We start from the raw sequence: 22,953 nt of genomic DNA on the forward strand, positions 1-22,953 counted from the left end.
CTCAGAAGACACTAGAGAGCTCCACAGAGATACACTGCCATGGTCCTTCCTGCTCCCCTGTGTGACTGAAAATGAGGAAGGATGTGGGCGGGCCTCACTGGAGGACCCCGGGTATCAAATGGCCCTCACACACCCTATCTTTCCACTCTGAGCTCTGGTACATCTCTGACAGGAGGGAAGTAGACAGGTAAGGTAGTACAAGTTCCCATGGAGCTTGTTTCTGAGGAAGACTCAACTCTGTGGCAGATATCTTAATCCTGATGTCATAATGCAGTTGGGAACTCATAACTGTCCCCCTCATTTTATTCATGCTAGACTTTGGGAAGTAGAGAAATCAAGGCTAATGAACCATCTAGAGATAAGCCATGGGGCTCAGATTTTGTGTAAGAGACATGGCCAGATTTACTAGGCAAACTAGGAGTGGGTGGGAATCACCTAGGACTTCACAGGTCTTGGGAAAAGAAGGGATGCTGAAGCAGGGGGTATCTTTGTACAGAGCCATAGAGAGAAACAGCAGTCTTAACTCATCCATTCATTTCCGATTCAATTCTGATGACAGACTCACGGCAATTTAATTGTACTTGTAATTGAAGATGTTGAAGAAAGAACCGAATGGAAGAAGACGGAGAAGCAGAAACTCAAGGTGAGTAAAATTTCCATGTAGTTAAGAGATACCCAGAACATTTATATTTATGTCATAAGCGTGTGGAATTGTGCTCCTTATGGATCCTGAGTCTAAAATAATCAAGAGTCAGCTCAATATTGGCCCATTTTTCCTCCACTCCCTTCTCAGCATGGGCTCTCTGGGTATCAGTCTGACTGTGACATGAAGAGTGAATGGGGAGAATGAAATCCATCAAGAAATGAATGGGGCTGGGAGGTGATAATGTGAGGACTCTGAATTAGAGAGTACAATGTTCAAAATATGGGAAGGCTGGAGTAGAAAGTGGGTTGAGGGTGCTGAAAACCGATCAGAGTACTGAAATACATTGTGGCAGAGGGAAATCAGCCAATGATGGTTTGGGACTAGAATTAGCAGAGAATACCAGACAAAGGCATTATGAGGCCAAACCTCCAAAACCCAATAACCATTGAAGATGTGGACCATGACTAACAAAGTCCCTCACATCCCTAATGCACCCTTCTAGCTGCTAATGGTTTTCCCCTTGATCTATACACCTGTGAGATAGTAGGGTGCTGTGACTCTGAGGGCAGAGTGATGTGCCCACAGTGGCAAAGAAGGGCTCACAATCCAGGTCTTTTGGCTCTTAGGCAGTGTCCTGCCAACTCCCCTTAACTCTCCAAAAAATGGTAACTGTTAAGAGAATCCAGGCCCCTTCCAGGAAGATCTTGGAAGTTGATGGCAGGAAGTTCCCTGAGTGGTCTCTCTTATCTCCACTTAGAAAACTTTTAAAAAACAAACAAAAGCAGCTACAGAGATCCAGGCCTGGTGGCGTGGCACCCTGGTACGCCGGACATTGCTGCACGCAGCCCTCAGGGCCTGTATCATTCAGCGCTGGTGGAGGCTGACCTTGGATAGCCTGCTGCAGAAGAAGCGAAGGCAAGCCCTGGTCACCTATGCAAATACAGTGAGGGCCGTGGTCAAGATCCAGTCCTTGGTCCGTATGTGGCGTATCCACTGGCGATACCATCAGGTGCTCAATGCCATCTATGTCATTCAGTGCCACTGGCAATGCCACAACTGCCATACCTGTGCTCTCCTCCGGGGCCACTGTGTAGTCACAGCCACTCACCTACAGTTCCACATTGAGATCATCAACCCCTAAAGGTTGGCAAGAAGGGGCACTGTGTCTCCTGTCCCCAGTAAAAGTTTAACCTGGTCTGGTATGTCTCATGTTCTCCTCCAGCTAATGGAAATGTTGGGTCTTAGGCCATGCTGCCTCCTTTTCTTCCTGGGAAAGAACTTCAGCAAGGTTTTCCCCTTGTGCCCATGGACCCTATTTTGGACTGACAATGACCATATGCTGTTTACTCAGTTGTTGAAACAGAAACTGAGGTCCTTGTCCATCCTGATATATGACAGAGCCAGAAGTCTCAGTTCCCATTCCCAGTACCCTTCCTTTCTTCCCCCGTGGGGATCTGAAAGATAGGTGGGCTGCATCTCACTGAAGACCCTGAGTACCTCTGCACATGAGAAGAGACTCTGAGACTCTTCTCTGTCAGCCTGGGATCAGGGGTTAACTGGGGTCTGGGTTACCTCAGACAAGGTATCTTTGACAAGCACCTAGAGAAAATGCCAACATTTGTCTGACTACTGGAAGCAGTGCAACGCAGCCTCAGGTGAAGACAGGAGGCTGGCCTTAGTGATAGGTGCAGCTAGGCATGTTGATGAGCAGCTGAGGGGGACTAACAGAGAATATGAGTTCATGGTACTCCAACTCTGTCTCCACAGCATCCTTACCCAAACTCCTCTCCTTAAGGGCTGTAGCAAACAGGGCTCTCTCTGATATTATCCCATCCCTACTCTTATCTCCACTCTCAGTGATTTTATCATCGGTCAGATTGTCCTATCAATCTCCTTGCTCTAATAAACCATTTTTGCTCCCCTCCTCAGCCACTCACTCCCATAGTCATACTAAAGCAGTGTAATTCAATGGAACTTTCTGTGATGATAGAAATGAACTGGATCTGTGCTATCCAACGTAGTAGCCACAAGCTATGTATGGTTGCAAAGTACTTGAAATGTGCCTGATGCAGCTAAAGAATTGAATCTTTGATTTTATTTTATTTAAATTAATTTAGGTTTAAATGGGCACATGTGGATAGTGGCTATTCTATTGGATGGTGTGACTGTAGACCTCACCAGTACAAATAATTGTTCTATTACCCAAATGGCTTTTTCTAGTGTTGCATTTTCTGATTATTCTTTCTTTCCAGTTCATCTTTCAAATACCCCCAATAGACTCTTCAGATATGATAAAGTCTTCCAATCTATTGACCCTACCTTTTTATTTTTTACAGCCATCACCCCTGACATGTCCTTGCATCTTTCTTTACCCAGTTCAGATTCTGCGGTTATTATTGTAATCTCTGCTCTGCACAACTTGACTTCTCTTAGCCCTCTCTCTGCAAGCATGTGTGGGGTGAACTCAACCATCTACCTGCTCTGTGCCTGCAGAACAGCGAGCATGGCTGGAACAAAACAAACAACCCTGAGGCATGATCTATCTCAGTTAATATTCATGACTGCAGATGTCTACTGGACAAATTGCCCAAAAAATTTCTCTGCTATGCTTGCATTTCCATTTTCTGAGTTGAAAATCCATATCACCTCCTCTCCAAATGTCCAGTTCTACATCTTCTCCCCTTGAACTGGATGATGGTATATGTCACCACACACTCAACTGAAGAAATGGGAGCAGACTGGACCCCCATCTTCCTACCACCACATTCTCCCTTTTCCTTCCCTCTAAATACAAACTAAATACTGTGAAAATAATTCAGTAGACAATCCTAAAAGAACTCTGAAATGTGGAAAGAAGGTGGATCGGCTAGGAACCTCAAGATTTAAAAATGTACACCATGATGAATTCTCTTGGTTTTCTTTTTATCTATCATATGTCTCAGACTGGACACCAGAAATGTCTGCAATCCAGAACCACTAAGGGGTATAGAGGAAATAAAACAAAAACAAGAACAGCCTGCTCTCTATAGCCAAAGGAAGGGTAGCCTCACAGAAACTGTGCAGGGAGACCCATACCTAGTGGCAATGACAGGCTAAACTGCAGTAGTGACACTAGTACCCAGATGGATCAATCCGTCTCATGCTCCAAATCCACTGGTAGCAGCAGGCATGATCTGCCCACAGCAGCAGCAATAATGGAACCCAGGTTTATCTACCCTCTCCATACCCCACATCAGCCAGCAGCAGTGGCCCAAGCTATCCTCCGAAGCAGTAGCAGCAGAACCCACCACATTTCTTATCTGCTGATGGAAGCAGGCCTGATCTACCTTCCTGATGAAAGAGACTGAAGAAGATACAAATAAATGGAAACATTTTCCATGTTCATGGTTAAGAGGAGTTAATATTGTTAAGATGTCCATACTACCCAAAGTGATCTATGGATTCAGTTCAATCCCTATCATAATTCCTATGGCATTTTTCACAGAAATAGAAAAAAGAACTCAAAAATTTGTATCGAGCCACAAATGATCCTGAATAGTCAATGTAATCTTTAGAAAAAAAAAGAACAAAACTGAGAGGCATCACACTTCCTGGTTTCAACTAATGTTACAAAGCTATAGCAATAAGAACAATATGGTACTGCCATAAAAACAGACACACAGACCAATGAGACAGAATAGAGCACCCAGTAATAAACCCACACGTGTATGTCAATATTTGACAAGGGAGCCAGGAATACACAATGGGTAAAGACTAGTCTCTTCAATAAATGATGGGAAAACTGGATGTCCACATGCAAAAGAATGAAATTGAACCTTTAGTCTTGCACCATGTACAAAATAAACTGAAAATGGATTAAAGACCTAAACATAGACCTGAAACTGTAAACTTCTAGGAGGAAACATAGGAGAAAAACTGCTTGGCATTTTCTTGGCAGTGATTGGAAACATTTGAGAAGAATTGGCTTTAAATGGTTGGTAGAATTCACCCATCAAGTATGTGAACTTGACTTTACTGGGAGATTTTTTTTTTTTATTGCTGCTTGAATCCACTTGCTATTGATCTGTTCACATTTTCTACTTCATCATGATTCAGTCTTGGTAGGTTGTATATTTCTAGGAACTTATCCATGTCTTCTAGGTTATTCAATTAGTTTGTGTATAGCTGTTCATAATAATATGATCCTCTGTATTTCTGTGGTATCAGGTGTAATATATACTCTTTCAATTATAATTTTATTTATTTGAATCCTCTCTCTTTTTTTTTCTTGGTTAGTCTAGCTAAAGGTGTGTCAAAATTGTTTATCTTTTTAAAAAACAGCCCTTAGGTTAATTGAATTTTTCTATTTTACTATTTCTGCTCTAATGTTTATTATTTTTACTCACTTTGGGCTTAGTTTGTTCTTCTTTTTCTAGTTCCTTAAGATATAAAGTTGGGTTGTTTATTTGAAATCTTTTTTTTTAATGTAGGCATTCTCATTTTACACCTCCCTCTTAGAACAGCTTTTGCTGTATCCCATAAATTTTGGTATGTTGTTATTTTCATCTTTATTTGTCTCAAGGTACTTTCACTTCCATTTTTATTTCTTTTTTGACTCATTGATTGTTCAGAAGTGTATTGTTTAATTTCCAATTCCAAATTGTGCATTTTTCAATTTCCTCTTATTATTGATTTCTAATTTCATACCGTTGTGGTCAGAGGAGATACTTGGTACCATGTCAATCTTCTGAAATTTTCCAAGACTTTTTTTGAGACCCAATATATGATCTCTCCTGAGGAATGTCCCATGTGTGCTTGAGAAGAATGGTATTCTGGTGCCATTGGGTGGAATGCTGTGGATATGTCTGTTTAGTCCATTTAGTCTATAGTATTATTCAATCCTATTATTTCCTCATTGTTTTTCTGTCTAGATAATCTATCCATTGTTGAAAGTGAGGTTTGAAGTCCACTACTATTATTGTATTGCTGTCTGTTTTTCCCCTCACTTCTGTTAAGATTTGCTCTAGGGGCACCTGGGTAGCTCAGTTGGTTAAGCGTCTGACTTTGGTTCAGGTCATGATCTTGTGGTTCGTGGGTTTGAATCCCTCGTTGGGCTCTGTGCTGACAGCTCAGGCTGGAACCTGCTTCAGATTCTGTGTTTCCCTCTCTCTGCTCCTCCCCAACTCACGCTCTGCCTTTCTTTCTCAAAAATAAACAAACATTAAAGAATTGTGTAAAAAAATTTTGCTCTAAATATTTAGGTGCTCTGGTACATATCTATTTATAATTGTTATATCCTCTTGATGAATTGACTTCTTTATCACTATATAGTGACCTTTTTAATCTTGTGATTGATTTTGAATAAAAGTCTATTTCCTCTGGGGCACCTGACTTCTTTATCACTATATAGTGACCTTTTTAATCTTGTGATTGATTTTGAATAAAAGTCGGTTAAGCGGCTGACTTCGGCTCAGGTCATGATCTCGTGGTCCGTGAGTTCGAGCCCCGCGTCGGGCTCTGTGCTGACAGCTCAGAGCCTGGATCCTGTTTCGGATTCTGTGTCTCCCTCTCTCTGACCCTCCCCCATTCATGCTCTGTCTCTCTCTGTCTCAAAAATAAATAAACGTTAAAAAAAAATTTTTTTTTAAGTCTATTTCCTCTGATAAAAGGATAGCCAGCCCTGCTCGCTTTCTTTGGGTTATGATTTGCATGGAATATGTTTTTACATCTCTTCACTTTCAGCCTATGTGTGTTCTTAAAGCTTAAGTGAGTCTCCTGTAGGCAGCATGTTGTTTATCTTGCTTTTTAAAAATCTTTTCTATGTGCCTTTTGAATGGAGAATTGAATTCATTTATGTATTTTAAATTTTTTAAATGTTTATCTTTGAGAGAGAGACAGAATGTGAGTGGGGGAGGGCAGAGGGAGAGGGAGACACAGAATCCGAAGTAGGCTCCAGGCTCTGAGCTGTCAGCACAGAGCCCAAAGCTGGACTTGAACCCACGAACCTTGAGATCATGACTTGAGCCGAAATTAAAAGTGGGTGGCTCAGTTGGTTAGCGTCTGAATCTTGATTTCGGCTCAGGTCATGATTTCACAGTTTTGTGAGTTCAAGCCCATGTCAGGCTCTGCACTGACCCTTCAGAGCCTTCTTGGGATTCTCTCTCTCTCTCTCTCTCTCTCTCTCTCTCTCTCTCTCTCTCTCTCTCTCCCTTTCCCCTGATCCCACTCTGTCTCTCTCAAAATAAATAAACTTTTAAAAAGTAATTTAAAAAAAAGAGTTGGACACTTAACTGACCTGAGCCAAAATCAAGAGTAGAACATTTAACCAACTGAGCCACCCAGATGCCCCTCTACTAGAAGATTTGTGTGTGTGTGTGTGCGGTTACCATGAGGCTTACATAAAACATCTTACAGTTATAGCAATGTATCTTAAGATATTGACAACTTACCTTCAATTGCATACAAAAACTCTATACTTTAACTTTTCTTTCCATACTTTATATCACACTTTATATCTTTTTATATTGTGCATCTATTAACAAATTATTGTACCTATATTTTTATTACTATTGTCTTTTTTTCACAGTTCCTTGTTTTTAAAAAAAAAAATTAATGTAGTTGACCCACAATGTTACATTATTTTCAGGTGTACAGCATAGTGATTCAACAACACTTACATTATTCTGTTCTCACAACAAATGTAGCTACCATCTGTCACCATACAACACTATTACAGCACCACTGACTATAGTCCATGTTTTGTATCTTTTGTTCCCACGATTTAATGATTCCATAACTGGAAGCCCATACCTCCCACTCCCCTCTATCCATTTTGCCCATTCCTCTACCCTCACCCCCTTCTGGCAACCATCTTTTAACTTTTACACTAGACTTAAAAGTGATTTATGCACCAGGGCGCTTGGGTGGCTCAGTCAGTTGAGTGTCCAACTCTTGATTTCATCTCAGGTCATGATCCCAAGGTTGTGGGATTGAACTCCATATTAGGCTCCACACTGAGAGTGGAGCTTGCTTAAGGTTCTCTCTCTCTCTCCCCTGCTCACACTCTCTCTCTTAAAAAAAAAAGTTATTTGTGCACCACAATTACAGTATTAGAGTGCTCTGAATTTGACTGTATATTTTAACTTTACCAACAGGTTTTATACTTTCATATGTTTTCATGTTATTTCTTAGCATTCTTTCGTTTCAACTTGAAGACTCCCTTTAGCATTTCTTGTAAGGTAGGTCTAGTGATGATGAAGTCCTTCTGCTTTTCTTTGTCTGGTCTTTATCCCTCCTTCAATCTGAAGGACAACAATGCTGGGTGTAGTATTCTTGGTTGGAAGTTTTTTCTTTCAGCACTACAGCTATATCATCCTACTTCTTCCTGACCTTCAAGGTTTCTGCTGAGATTTCCACTGATAGCCTTTGTGTGTGTGTATGGTTTTTTTGGGGGGGAGGGTTCCCCTTCTATGTGACAAGTTGCTTTTATTTTGCTGTTTTTAAATTTTTCTATTTGTCTTTGACTTTAACAATTTGATTATAATGTATCTCAGAGTAGTCTTCTTTGGGTTGATCTTGCTTGGGGTCCCTTGAGCTTCAGGTACCTGGATGTCCATATCTCTCCCAAAATATAGGAAGTTTTCAGCTATTATTTCCTTAAATACCTTCCTGCCCTTTCCCCTCTCTTCTTCTTCTGGGACTTCTATAATGTGTATATTTGTTCAGTTAGTGGAATTCCATTATTCATGTAGGCATTCTTCATTCTTTTTCATTCCTTTTTTCTTTTTGTTCCTCTAACTGGCTAACATCAGATGACCTGTATTTGAGTTCCTTGATTCTTTCTTCTGAGTGATCAAGTCTTATTTAAGTTTTCTATAGGTTTTCAGTCTTTCATTGTATTTTATAGCTGTAGAATTTGTTTCTTTTTTATGTTTTCTATTTTTTATATTTCTTATTTTCTTCATTTTTTTCTTCTTTTTGCTTAATTATTTGTGTTCTCTTGCATTTCATTCAGTTTCTTTAAGGTGATTACTTTGAATTGTCGGGCAATTCACAGATCTCCATTTCTTTGGACTCACTTACTGGAACATTATTAGTTTTCCTTTGTTGGTGTCATGTTTGCCTGATTCTTCATGGTGTCTATTACTAGGTATATGGATGAATGTGGCTCCCACCAGGTCCCTAAGAAAGATCCTGCCAGGACACTGGGTAGGCCCTAGGAAGGCATAACTGGGCCCAGATCATGGCTTAGAGGGGCTAGAACTGAGTCCCAAGGCTACTTCAGTGTTCATAGCCAGGACTGAGGTCTGCAGGCCTGGCTCTGGAGGCACAGGTGGATGTGTTTTTCTAGTTGGTCACTAAGTGGGCAGGGCTGCTTATGGATTGTGACTGGGATGGGCTAGAGCCAAGTCACAGAGCTGTTTCATGAATCTGCTGTCATACCAAAGTTGGCTGTCCTGCTTCCAGAGACACTGATGGGCATTTCTCCCAGTGGATCCCCAGGCTTCTGGGACTTTGTGGACTGAAGCTGGGAATAACTGGAGCCAAATTACAGTGCAATTTCAGGATGTCCAGGAGTGCAGAGGAGCATGTTTTCCCCTGGACCCCTGGGCTGTCAGGATTGCTTTAGACTGCAGTTGGGAGGACCTTGAGGTGAGTCACAGGGCCATTTCAGGATCTGCATCAGACCAAGTTTGACAGGCTTGCCTCCAGGGGCTCCCAGGATGAGGTTGAGAGGGGCTAGAACTGGTTTACAAGCCATTTCATGGTCCAAAGCTGGGACCAAGGTCTGTGACAATTGCCTGAGACATAGACACACATGACTCCTCCCAAGTTCCTTGATATATGGTGTTGGTTGTAAGCTCAAGGCCAAACAGGGGACATAGAGGTATTTCCATGTTTGTAGACAAGACCATGGGTAGTGAGTCAGCCACCTGGGCATTAGCCTACATTGTCAAAATGGCCTTCTTAGGTCTTGACTCCCCTGGGGTTTCACAATCTCTTACCTGGATCCAAGATCTCTCACAGAGTACTTTTGTCCATGGGTGGCTGCCAAATTATTGCTGCTGAGGGGGAATATGAGCAGGGAGCCTCCTTTTTCATCATCTTGCTGATATTCTCTGCTAAAATATATATCTTTTATATTCCCAAAGAGGGGCACCTGGGTGGTTCAGTCAGTTAAGTGTCAAACTGTTGATCTCAGCTCAGATCTGATCTCAGGATCATGAGTTCAAGTCCCGCATTGGGCTCTATGTTGGGCTCTGTGCTGGGCATGAAACTTACTTTAAAAACAAAAACAAAAACAAACTCCCAAAACAAAACAGTAAAAAAGAAACAATCCAGATGGAAAATAAGCAAAAGACATTAACAAACATTTCACTGGAGAGTACATAGATGGCAAATAAACACTTGAAAGTATTAATTAAGCATTCAACTTAATTAACCATTTGGTAAATGGAAATTAAAGCCACAGTGAAGGGGAGCCTGGCTCAGTCAGTGGAGTATGCAACTCTTAATCTTGGGGTTATGAGTTCAAGCCCCACTTTGGGTGTAGAGATTACTTAAATAAATAAAACTTTAAAAAAAAAAACAGTGGAATGTCACTATCTATCAGAATGGCTAAAACAAAAAATACTGACAAAACCAAATGCTGGTGAAAATATGGAGAAACTGCATCTCTCAAAAATTGTTGGTAGGAATGTTAAATGGCACAGCAACTCTGGAAAACAATTTTGAATTTTCCTAAATAACTAAATATGCAATTCTCATACAATTCTGAAATTGTACTCTTGGGTATTATTCCCGGGGGATGGGGGGGATGGAAATTTATGTTTACATGAAAGCCTTTATATGAAGTCAAAGCTAGAGAAAACATGGCAGAAAGGATGGACAAAGAATCCATCTCCCTCATCTAGACAACAACTGCACTGGAAGACTGTCTGATGTAGCTGTTTTGGAGCTCTGGACTCTATTTGAAGGCTTATAACTTCCAGAAACCTAGATGGTAAACTGTCATTAATTTTGGTCAATTTCAGCCCTTTGTACAGTACTGGCTACCCATCCCTGACCCTATCCCTAATCCCCAGCACTGTGGTGGGCAACCATGTATGAGTTCCATAAAAATTTTTATTCTGTTTCCAAAAACCAAGGTGAGTAATAAAGATTCTGTCCTCTAAATATCAAGGATCTGTGCTCTGATTGCTTATTGCTGCTTGTGATCACAGAGGTACAGAGGCAGGCAGCCATTGTTGCAATTCCCAATCCCCACCAATTGTTTCAATACCCTTTTCTTCCAGCTAAAACAATTTCCAGAGGATTTAAAGATATGGAACCTTTTTTTAAAATTTTTACTCTTCACTTTTCTCTTTTTCCCTTATTGAGTACCAGACATTTAAGGACTAGAACACATATACAGGGTAATATAAAAAGTCATTATGTTTGCCCAGGAAAAGTTGTGGGCTCAAAATTTAAGAGAAGGTCTTAAATTTACACCTTAGATTAACTCCAAACACAGAGACACCTTACAACAAACCAACAACAACAACGACAACAAAACTAGCAAAATGAGGGAAAGTGTGAAAATCTGACCTGTAGAATCACCACATTATAAGATTCAAATTTCCAGTTTTCAACAACAAAAAATTCCAAGGTATACTAAGAAATGAGAAACTATGTCCTATTCAAAGGAAAAACATTAAATCAACAGAAACTCCCTGAGATAAACAAGATGGCAGACTTACTAGAAATCGACTTTAAAACTGCTGTCTAAAAGGTGCTCAGAGAGCTAAAAGAAGACATGGACAAAGTCAAGATGATGTAAGAACAAAATGGAAATATTAAGAGATAAAAAACATTTTTTAAGTAGGCTCCATGAAGCCCAATGTAGGGCTTGAACTCATGACCCTGAGATCAAGAACTGAGCTGAGATCAAGAGTCAGATGCTTAACCAGCTGAGCCACCCAGGTGCCCCAAGAGATAGAAAATCCTTTTAAAAAGTAATTCTTGGATTGAAAATTACAAGAACTGAAATGAAAATTCATTAGAGGGATTCAAAAGCATATCTGAGCAGTCAAAAGAATCTGCAAACTTGAAGATAGGACAATTGAAATTATTGAGTCTGAGGAACAGAAAGAAAGATTGAATAAAAGCTAATATAGCTTAAAGACCTGTGGAAGACCACCAACCTCTCCAGCATATGCATTGTGGAAGTCCTAGAAGGAAGAGAAAAAAAAGTGCAGAGATTATTGAAGAATGGCTTAAAACTTGGCAAATTTGATGAAATACATGAATATAAACACCTTAAAAGCTCAGTGAACTCAAGGCAGGATAAATTCAAAGAGATCTATGCAAAGGAACACTATAGTCAAACTTCCAAAAGACAAAGACAAAGAGAGAATCTTGAAAGCATCAATGGAGAAGCAACCCATTATATATAAGTGATTGCCTATAACGTCATCAGTAGATCTCACTGGAAACATTGAGGCAGAAGGAAAAAACTGTCAAAAAAGAACCCCTACTGGGTTCTCAGCCACCTGGATGCCTCAGTCAGTTAAGCCTCTGACTTCAGCTCAAGTCAGGTCATGATCTCTCCGTTCGCGAGTTCGAGCCCCGGTTCAGGCTCTGTGCTGAGCCTGGAGCCTGCTTCAGGTTTTGTGTCTCTCTCCCTCCACCCCTCCCCTGCTTGCTGCTAGCTTTAGCTGCACTGAAAGGGGAGGGGCGGAAAGAAAGGGAGACAGAATCTGAAGCAGGCTCCAGTCTCTGAGCTATCAATACAGCTAGTTTTTTAAAAAATAGGATCAAATCTTTGAAAATTATATATCTGATCAGGTATTAATATCCAGAATATAGAAAGAACACCTACAACTCAACAACAACAAAAAACCTGATTCAAAAATGGACAAAGGATTTAATAAATATTTCTTCAAAGAAGATATACAAATGACTAGTAAGCATATGAAAAGATACTGAACATCACTAATCGTTAGGGAAATGAAAATAAAAACTACAATGAGATACCACTTCACCTCCAGAAGATAGCTACTATCAAAAAGAGAGAGAGAGAAAGAGAGTCAGATTAGCAAGCATTGGCAAGGATGTGGAGAAATTGGAACCCTTGTGCACTGTTGATGGGAATGTAAAATGGTACAGATGCTACCGAAAACAGCACAGCAGTTCCTCAAAATTAAAAATAGAATTACTATTTTTATAATGAATTTTATAATAGAATTACTATTTAATAATGATCCAGCCATCCCACTTTTGAGTATATACACAAAAGAATCAAAAGCAGAATCTCAAAGAGATCTTTGTACACCCATGTTCACAGCAGTATTATTCACAATAATCAAAAGGTGGAAGCAACCAAAGTATCCATTCATGGATGAATAGATAGACAAAATGTGGTGTATACATACAATAAATATTATTCATCCTTAGAAAAGAAGGAAATTCTGACACATGGTACAACATGGATGAACCTTGAAGACATGCTAAATGAAAAAGTCAGTCACTTCTACTACTACTGCTACCACTAATGTCTGATTCCATTCAAATGAGATTTTTACAGTGACCAAATTGATTAAGACAGAATAGAATGGTGGTTGCCTGGGGCTAAGGGCAAGGGAGAATGGAGAATAATTGTTTAATAGTACAGAGTTTTAATTTTGCAAGATGAATAAAGTTCTGGACATGGCTGCTGGTGATAATTGCACAACAATGTGAAATACTTAATGCCATTGAGCTGTTTATTTAAACATTATTAAAATGGTCAATTCTATGTTATGTATATTTTACCACAGTTTTTTTTTTTTTTTTAAATATTTTTATTTATTTTTGAGACAGAGCATGAGCAGGGGAGGGGCAGAGAGAGAGGGAGACACAGAATCTGAGGCAGACTCCAGGCTCCAAGCTGTCAGCACAGAGCCCGATGCGGGGCCTGAACTCACAGACCGTGAGATCATGACCTGAGCTGAAGTCGGACACTCAAGCGACTGAGCCACCCAGGCGCCCCAACCACAGTTTTTTAAATAACATTTTTTAAACATTTGGATGGGGGGAAGCAAAAGATGGCACAGTCCTCCATGTTACACAACTACAGAGGGTGCCACTGTGAAAGAGTCTTTCACACTGTGAAAGAGTCTCTCCTGTGTTGGCCAACTTGGAGGCCCTAAAGCCCCCAAATCTCCTACCCATGGCAGACATTGCTAATCAATCTGTTCATAGGTCCTGTTCATCCAGCATTGGGCTCTCAGAATCTTTCTCCATGCTAGGAGAACTGGCACTTCCTCGGGACTGATTTATGAGATGCTATCTAATGACCTCAATGACCTCTTTGAAATCTGGCAAAAAGAGCAGAGGACACAGATATAGCAGACCTGATCATTCATTTACTGGAAGGGGTATGCACTGTTGCACTTTACAAGCCTGTAAGCCTAAAGAGATTTCAAGTTGAAGATTTAGTTGGCTTTCTTTGAGGTTGTAACGGCCCTGAATAAAGCCACGTGTTTGACAAATATGCCAGCGCCAATAGATCTGGATGATGCGGACAGCGTGGAGCAAACGGCAGTAACGAAGGCGTAAGCGCCACATGCGGACCCAGGACTGCAGCTTGACCACTGCCCATTCTTGCTGAGCATAGGACTGTAGGGATAATCGCTTCTTCTTCTCCATCAGCTTCACCAGCATCTGCTTCCACCAGCGCTGAATTATCCACGCTCTGAGGGATGCGTGCAACAGTGTCCGGCGTACCAGGGTGCCCCGCCACCAGGCCTGGATGAACATGGCCGCTTCCTGTTTTGTGGTGGTCTTTATTCCAGGGCCTTGCAAAAGAAAATGGGACACTTAGGAAACTCATACATTTCAACTCCCAGGTGTGCCAGGAAGGAGCCCTGATCCTCTATCAACAATTGCCCCTTTCTCTGACATTCAACAGAGCTTTTGTGGGCAATGGATGGACTCAGGAGATTAAGCAGGTGTCCTGCCTCTACCACTCTCTGATTACTGGACATGGACACATCATCTTGCCCTCTGAGTCTCATGGCCTCCTCCTGAACTTGCAGTGTCATCCAGTTTTGCATGGACCTGGTTGGCCAGTTTAAAGCAAGAGCACCATAATCAGAAGTGAAAGAGATGTAAGTTTCACCTGGACCCAACCACCTACGTACGGTTCATGTCTCTTTCCTCAGACCCCTCCCGTTTGCTGGAAAAGTGGCATCTTTGTACGCCCTGCCCTCTCACCTCTGACTTCAGGTTACATCCACAACGTGCTGTCTCCCTTCTGCCTCACCAAAGTATTAAAAGATTCTTCCACCGTCTATACTTGAGCTTAAGCATCAGTTAACACATACATTAGTATAAAGATACACGTGCACACACACTTCTAGACCCAATCTTCCTGTACCTCTACGCCAAACACAGTCCCCACCTTGTAGCTCCCAACCATGCATGGTCTAAGTTCATACTCTTTGCCCACCTCCTTGGCACAATCTATACACCTTGGCCAGACCCACATCTCAGCCTAAGGAGAAAATGGGGGAAAAGGATAGCCAAGGAGGAGTCAATCTGTATTCATTCCAGCTCTGTGTATGAGGACCATTCCTCTGTTTGCCTAGCACACCCTGGGTTTATGCCTATTGTCCTGGAGCCGCATTAATAAGTGTCCCTTCACTCACTGAAGCATCTCTCTTTGGATAACAAAGTTCATGGTCACAGAGTTTTGGAATACTCCACTGAACCCCAAGGGTCAGAGATGTCACAAGTCAAGACTTTCCCCAACATAGTAAAGCCTGTAACCATCTACACATGGAGGAGTGGAGTGGGTGATGGCAGTGATGTGGGTGGGAGTTTGGGGGACAGCCGCTTCCTCTTCTCCCCTTTGCTCCTTCAACCTCTGTTCTATCAATATGACTTCATCATCTTTGACTATAACTTGGAAATTTTGCTCTCCTGTAATCAGAGACTACCGAGAAAAACATTGGAGAAAGTAAGGGTGATCTTCCCATCACTAGGTGACAAGTCAACCACACAGATTCCTGGCCTTTCCTGGGACCTCAGACATGGAAGGATTGGGGTTGGGGGGGGGGGTCTCATCCTGAGAACTTTACTGTCCTCCCAGAAAGCTCAGGTGGATCTAACTCTTTCTTACAAAACATTAAATGCCCATGACTTGAGGTGGATAGTCAAATCCCCCTCAGATCTGCACTTTACTAAATTACCCATGGTTAGGGGCAAGGTGGTCCCACCACTCTCAGGTCCATACTCCTCCAGCCACACACTGGCAGGAAAAGTGGAGGTGGGGTGAGAGATATGATGTCATAAAGGCACCTATGACTCAGGCACCAGGATGGCTTCCAGCAATTAAGCCCCTTTCTAAGAAAAACCTAGAAGAACTGTCCTTTCTTTCCTACCAGAGTGGCCAGAGTTCTAGCTACAAAGAAGGACACCCCAAATACTGACCCACTGACACAAAAGTGTATAATGATACTCATTAAAGCCTGGATAATATTTATTATATGGATTTCAGTTTATCTCAACAACGACACCCCAGATAACAATTAGAATGAGTGTTCTATGTACTGATACAGAACAGTGTTCAAGATTTAGCAAGATCAACAATCATCAAATCAAGATGAACTCAATATAAGTATATATTTATACACATGTTGTCACAAAAGCATTATTTTTAAAGGGGTGGGGATTAAGAAGGTAGATAAAAATTAGCAGTGATCATCTCTGAAGAAGATAGCAGAATTAGTGGAACAGAATAAACTCCCTCGTTGCTAAACCTCCTATGTCTGGCCTAACTGTAGGTCATCTAGTTATCAGGCCTCTGGGAGAGCATTCATGAAGCCCCCAGGACTAGCCATGGCCTTCATCTCAGGCTCAAGTGGGCTCAAACACTCTCCTGTCTTCCTTTTCCCCTGAGAGCCTCAAAGTCACAGCCAGAAGATGGGTGAGGGGCAACCACTACACAAGAAGTGCCCCACTTTTGCCTGCTCCTTGCCTCTGAAGACCCACATGGTCATTGTGAAGACCTGGTCCCCTCTCAGGGTCACAGCCCCAGGGGTCATTGAGGAGTGCATTTGCAATATGTAGAGTGGGCATGGGGTGGGGGCAGTGTGGGGGCTATGCAGGGGGGTGGCATGTAGAGAAGACTCACACTCCTTACCCCCTTCTCCCTTCCCCCTTCCACCCTTTGACTAGCACTTCTGCTGGTCTAGGCAATTTCAGGGGGAGCAGTTATCCAGACCTTTATCCGTGAGTCTAGACCTTCAACCGTGAGGTATCTGATTCTCTAGTTACCATACTTCTCCGGTCATAATTGTATTCATCTACCATTACACTGGGCAGCAAAGCACCAACAGATCTGCCAGTGAATCACCCAAGCAGCATTCATAGTCTTACCTGCCCCCATAGTGTGGCAGCAGCCCCCTCACCTTCTGATGACCAGGGTTAATTATCCCTGCCAGTACGGTGACTCCTTTCAATACCTGCTTGTCTCTTGGCAAAGGAGTCCAAAGTGACCAGGTCCCAGCCATAGCTTTAAGTTTAGTGGGACCCTTATTGTGACCCTTGATGACTACCCTCCTCCCTAGAAACTAGAATCCCCAGTCGTATGGAGCCTGCAGGGACACAAAGCCCAAATTCCCACATGTATAACTGGAAGGGTGCTCATGGATGCACCACCACTGCCACACATTGATTCTGGGACACATACATTCTACCTATTAGGAACCAAGCACCATGTAATGGGCCTTGATTTAGGGCTTGGGTTAGCAACTACAGCACATAGGTTAAATCCACCCCACTGCCTGTTTTTGTACATCCTGCAAAGAATGGTTTTTATATTTTTCAGTGGTTGAAAAAACTAAAAAAAAAAAACAAAAACAAAAACAAAAAACACACACACACACACAAAAACCTCGTGACACATGAGAATTGCATGAAATTCAAATTTAAGCATCCATAAATAAAATTGTATTGGAACACAGCCAGGTTTATTTGTTTATAGGCTGTCTATTGCCACATTTGCACCGCAATGACAGATTTGAGTATTTGTGACAGGGACAGTATATGACCCTCCCATCACCTCCCACTGCTGCTCAACACACAACAAATGGCAGTGGTGCAGTTATAACTGAATAGTATTTCGAGTGCCACATATACTGCTTGCTGTGATTTATATTTTATCACCAATACATAATGTATTATGTCAAACAAGAACAGAGGAGAAAAGTAGACTTTAAATGTCACATTATTTGGCAATAGCAAAGCATTGTGTTCATTATGCAACATTGTATCTGTGCTAAAGGGATACAGCATTATATACCTACATTACCAGACTAAGCAGTCCGTATTATTCCTAACTCACAAGAAAGCAAAGATCTTAAAATTTAGCAATTTTAAATGGGATATCTCACCACAGCAGAACTTCTTTACAAAAATAAAAAATGAAAATGAGGCACAAAGTAAGTTTGCAGACTGCGCATTTGTTAGCCAAGCAAGAAAACGTGTTTATTACTGGTGAGCTAATTAAATTATGTTTAATTGCAGCAGCTGGAAAAAAAAATGTGATGACAGAAAATAAACTTAACACTATTAGCCTTTCATGGGAATAGTTGCTCTGAGAGTTGAAGACACTGGGGACAAAACCAACAGTCAAATTAAAACAAGGAAAATGATTTCAAGTGGTTTTTCCTTAGCTGTTGAGGAGTTAGCAGATGTTACCATACAGCTCAGCTGTTGTTCATGGAAGAGGTGAATGCCAACTTTAAGAGGACTAAAGAATTCAGCTTTATGAATAGTCTGCATGAAAACAACTACAGTTGAGAATACTGGTTGAAGAAGCCGAGAAGAGACAAATTCAATGCCACCTGAAGTGGAATCTACTAGGATGTGATAAAACTGATACAGTGAAAATACGTGTGGAAAAAAGCAGAAAACTTAGGCTTAGTTGGACAAATTTACAAAGTTTATGAAAATGTAAAGTGCTTACAGCCTATGGTTACTCATTGTATTATTCATCAATAGGTATTTTGGGGAAAACATTTTAATCTACTGTGTTACTAAAGCAGGAACATCAATGATAAGCTTTCCTGCCATTGTTGACTTAACTATTATTAGTTCTGTGAGTTTTTCTCAGAAACAGAAGGTGAATGTTCTGATTTACCAAACACACCACAACTCCATGACTTGAACATAGCAGTATCAATAGCTACATAAGCCTTGCTAACTTGGAGCCTATGCTGTTGGGTCCCTATATTGCCTCTATCTTTGCCTCCATGACCATCCAGGACCCATTGTTCCAGCAATAGAACGAGTGACAGAAGTTGGCTGACATCAACCAGTCCAGTGTTTTTGTCTACTTCACTGTTTAGTGCCTATTCCGTGGTAGATGTACCCTGGTGGCAGGTGTTAACATACAATACAAAGATTTTTTACTCTGTGTATACTCCCGTATGTCCATCTATCTGCCTCTAGACCAGACTTCCTTGTCCCCATTGTTCAAGTCTTTGTGTTGCCAGGAAACTGACCAATAAGCCATTCACCACTGCTGAAAAGCCCATATATATTCTATCTCAGACCACTTCTCTTTCTGCATAAAGTAGGTGTTCAGCCTGAAACTCTGACAACTGAGAGGACTTTCCCCTCACCACTCACTGTCTTTCAAGGCTACCTTTGAATGAGGCTGTGGCTCACCTGCTCTTTGGGGATGGCATACACATACTAAGCTTAACAATCTGCAAGTCAGGCATTTTCCTCTTATGTCAGCTGGTCCCAAGGGGTTCCCTATAAGCCCACATGAGTATGAGCTAAGAGGGCTGATGGCACAACAGTGGTGGGTACTCAAGAGTCTAAGCTACCTGCCCATGTAGTTTGCATCTTCAGTTTCCCATTGTCTGTCACCATTACTATCAGTGAAGTTAAGGTGGAGTATCACATTTCTTCATATTCAAAGGGTTCAGGGGAACTTGGGAATTAAGGATTTGGGGGCCATCAACCCAAATTATCCTATCCCATGTGTCAGAGTTCCATCTTTTTCCTGCCCTGATTTTGGCAGAACATCCTACCTTGATGGAGAATTTAACCTTCTTAGGATGTTGGCCACTTTGATGATTAAGCCCTGGGCCTGGCCCTCAACTTTTTAAGCCCTACCATTGTAGACAAGAGTTTCTTCATATGCCATCAAGAAGGCACTCTGGCTTTTACACTTACTTCTTAATTACCTGTTACTTGTTCTCAGCCATCTGTTATCTTTTTCTAGAGCTTCATAGAGCCTAAAATAGCCATCCAATTCTTTATAGTTTAATTCCCCCCTTCTTTCCAAATGCTTGCTATGTCACACCAGCTAGTGGATATATATATGATCCCATTCACGCTTGAGAAGGTTACCATTTAAACCACCACCCTGTGTCAGGGGCTATCTGTGCTGCACATACCACTAGTATTTGGGGTCCTCGTTGCCAACCAGGCACTGATGAAGTCAGTGATCCCACTTCAAAACCCCATCTTATTATCTTCTTTCTCAGGCAACCTCTGGCATCAACTGTTGTACTTTGGGTTCTCCAGGAAAGGAGATGGAATTTAGCATTCAGGCTATGTATTAGGGAGTACCCTTGGGATCGACACCTATGGGAAGAAAGGGAAGGAAACAGGATTGGGTAGAGGGAGAAGATGCAGCAATTCAGCTGGCAGCCTTAGCAAGCACCACAGGAAGTTCTGTTGCTGAAATGGCCTAGCAAGATTGACCCACATTAAGTCCAAATGGCCAGGTCTTTACACATTCACTTAGATCAGTCATTGAGGGTGGTATCTGAAGGGCTTGACTTTGGGCAAGGCAGGCTCTTTGCAGCTGAAGCAGTCCCTGAAGGAGCTGACAGTTGCTATCAGCACTCCCAGGAGCCAAGGCAGCAGGTTCTTCCTTGAAGGGGAGTCTGTATAATTCATCTCCATGTCTACCAAAAGCAAGATCTGTTTAACTCAGAAGGAGAACATTTTTTTAATAGATGGATATTACTAATTCACATTTATTGATTCCTAATATATATGGACTTACTACCATCTTATTTTGTGCTTTAAATCTATCATTTTTTCTTATGATCTGTTTTTCTTTCCCTGTTTTTTGTCAGATTGCGTTGTCAGTGAGTTTGGAGGTTGGTGAGTTTCTTCCCTTCTACTATGTTAGCAATTGTGACGGAGATTGTGAGTTGCTTACCCATATCCACACCCTTCTTTCTTACCAAAAGAACTGAATTCTTTGGAGTTGGCAACATGCTCATTTAAGTAAAATGACGTTTCTCAGGATCTCCTTCGACTGGAGTGGCCATGTGATACTCACTGGCCAATGAGATGTTGCTGGGTAAGTCTTTTGGGAAAACTCCTTAAGAATGCAAATGAATCCTTTTTGTCATTCTGCCTGAACCCTCTTCTTCCCTAAAAAGTAGGCTTGATAGCCAGCACTCTGGTAATCACTTTGAGGACATGAGAATAAGGCTAACATCTCTAAGATAATGAGGAGGAGCAGATGAGAAACTAGTAGCTTAGTTACATGAACTGCTACACCAGGCTTGGATTGTCCATGCTCAGATTTATGTAATGTAAAAACAAACCCCTAGTTTGTTTATCTCCTCATATTTTAGATTTGTTTTCTCTGAACATAATTTCCAATTTCTATAAAAGTTGTACAATTTATTCCTTTTCTTCTAGTACTTATTTATACTTAGGTTCATTTTAACACTTACACTTTAAATTTTATGTCATGGAAAATTTTGACCCAATCAGTATCTGTCACTTCTACCCCAAATCTGTCAAGGACTTCTGCCCAATTTTCTTTACTTCATTCACTGCCTCCAGCATCCTCTCATGTTAGTATCATCTGAGATAGTACACATATTTTTAATAGAAAAATCTTTCTTGTAACAACAAATTTTAATGGCATCTGTACTCATTACTGCTTCTTATGTCATTCTCCTGGATTCATTTTCCTTTATTGTGGAATTCACTTCCCAGAAATACTTTGAGAGACTTTCAATGTAAACTTTGAATTAATAAAAATGTCTTTCATTTTTTGCCCTTAGACTTGAATGATGTTGTAGGTGGTATATCATTCAATGCTTACATTTCTTTTCTTTTAGAACATTAAAGGTGTCACTCCACTTAATCTCCTCACACCAAGTGTTGCTGCTGAGAAGGCTGAGGTCAGTCTGAAACTTATTCCTGAGTGGGTAGTTTCTGGATTTTTTTTTCCTCTTCAAATGTTTACGTATTTTATCTTCATCAGCTATGAGACTGTGCTGCAACCTGTTTGGAAAACAGATGGATGCCACCTTTTTTAGGGCAATTGAATCTCCTTGATGAGTTCTGAGAAACTCGTTAATGCCTTGAAGGTTCCTGCTCTTCATCTCTGTGCTTCCTTTCTCAAGAACACTAATTCAACCATGAGTAGAACTTCTGGATCGGTGCTCCATTTTTAAATTTGCTTTTCTTTAACCTTTTCATTTCTCTGAATCTTTCCCTTTTCTGCTGTATTTCAAGAGTTCTCTTGTCAAACTTTCTACCCATTAACTTTGGTGATGTCCATTCTGCTATTCATCCCATCTATCAAGTTTGAATTTTAACACTGTTCCTTTCTAAGATCCATAGATAGCTCTTTTAAATAATGATTTGTTCTTTTATGGCTAAAATGTCTCCTCCCATCCACTGAGAATATTAATTCCACCTCTTTAAGTTGCCTTCTTAGTCTTTCCCTTGGCCATTGTGTTTCTCATTATTGAGCCTAGGGATGCTTTTTTTCTGCGGTTGGTTTCCTCCAAAGCTTGGTGATTCTTGTTTGGGTACTCATCTTTGTCTTGTGATTTCCTCTTTGCCTCTTGATGATTGCTATGTCCATGGGTTGCAAGGGAAGCATGGGGTGGGATCTCATGGTGGGTGGTCTCCTGGGCAGGAGTCTTGCTGTGCAAGGGAGTCACATGGTATCGGGCCCTACCAATCATAGCTCCTCCCTGGAGATAGTCCTTCTCTTGCCAACCACATGGCTCAGCTAGAGCTGGCTGCCCCTTCTATGGTTATATCCCAGCTAGTCCCCACAGTAGCCACCAGCCCCTGCTGCCTCCTGAATCAGCTGCTTCCAAGCTTGGAGGGACTGCATGGCCACTCTCTTCCTTGATAGGAGACCTTTTTTTAGAGCTTTGATATATGTTCTTTCAGTGTTTTCACATCTGCCTTCTGTCCTTTAAGGAGGCCACATAATTTCTGTCCATTTTAGTTCCCTTCCTAAATGTGTAGGTACTATTAGAGATTTTTAATTTTTTAATTTTAATTTTTTAAATGGT

General features: G+C 41.3%; 2 protein-coding genes across 2 annotated transcripts; one reads left to right on the top strand and one right to left on the bottom strand.

Annotated features, from left to right (window-relative positions):
* The first annotated feature begins 276 nt into the window (after positions 1-276).
* Positions 277-4,028, top strand: IQCF2 (IQ motif containing F2). The gene is made up of 4 exons (XM_060631159.2): positions 277-383; positions 560-643; positions 1,404-1,845; positions 2,983-4,028. The coding sequence occupies exons 1-3, from the start codon at positions 366-368 to the stop codon at positions 1,785-1,787; spliced, it is 486 nt and encodes a 161-aa protein (XP_060487142.1). The 5' UTR covers positions 277-365; the 3' UTR covers positions 1,788-1,845; positions 2,983-4,028.
* A 9,962-nt stretch (positions 4,029-13,990) lies between these two features.
* On the bottom strand, positions 13,991-15,936 carry LOC132678603 (IQ domain-containing protein F5). Its single transcript, XM_060631160.3, has 2 exons — positions 15,838-15,936; positions 13,991-14,442 (listed from the first exon to the last, which is right to left on the bottom strand). Exons 1-2 carry the CDS (start codon positions 15,839-15,841, stop codon positions 14,003-14,005), a joined length of 444 nt encoding a protein of 147 aa, XP_060487143.1. The 5' UTR covers positions 15,842-15,936; the 3' UTR covers positions 13,991-14,002.
* Between the last annotated feature and the right edge of the window lie 7,017 nt (positions 15,937-22,953).

The sequence above is a fragment of the Panthera onca genome, chromosome A2, assembly GCF_046562875.1.
Source record: "Panthera onca isolate mPanOnc1 chromosome A2, mPanOnc1 haplotype 2, whole genome shotgun sequence".
Lineage (NCBI taxonomy): Eukaryota > Metazoa > Chordata > Mammalia > Carnivora > Felidae > Panthera > Panthera onca.

Excerpts from the sequence above, each read along its gene's own strand:
- IQCF2 (XM_060631159.2), top strand. Across the intron at positions 644-1,403 it reads CGGAGAAGCAGAAACTCAAG|AAAACTTTTAAAAAACAAAC; the intron begins GTGAGTAAAATT and ends ATCTCCACTTAG.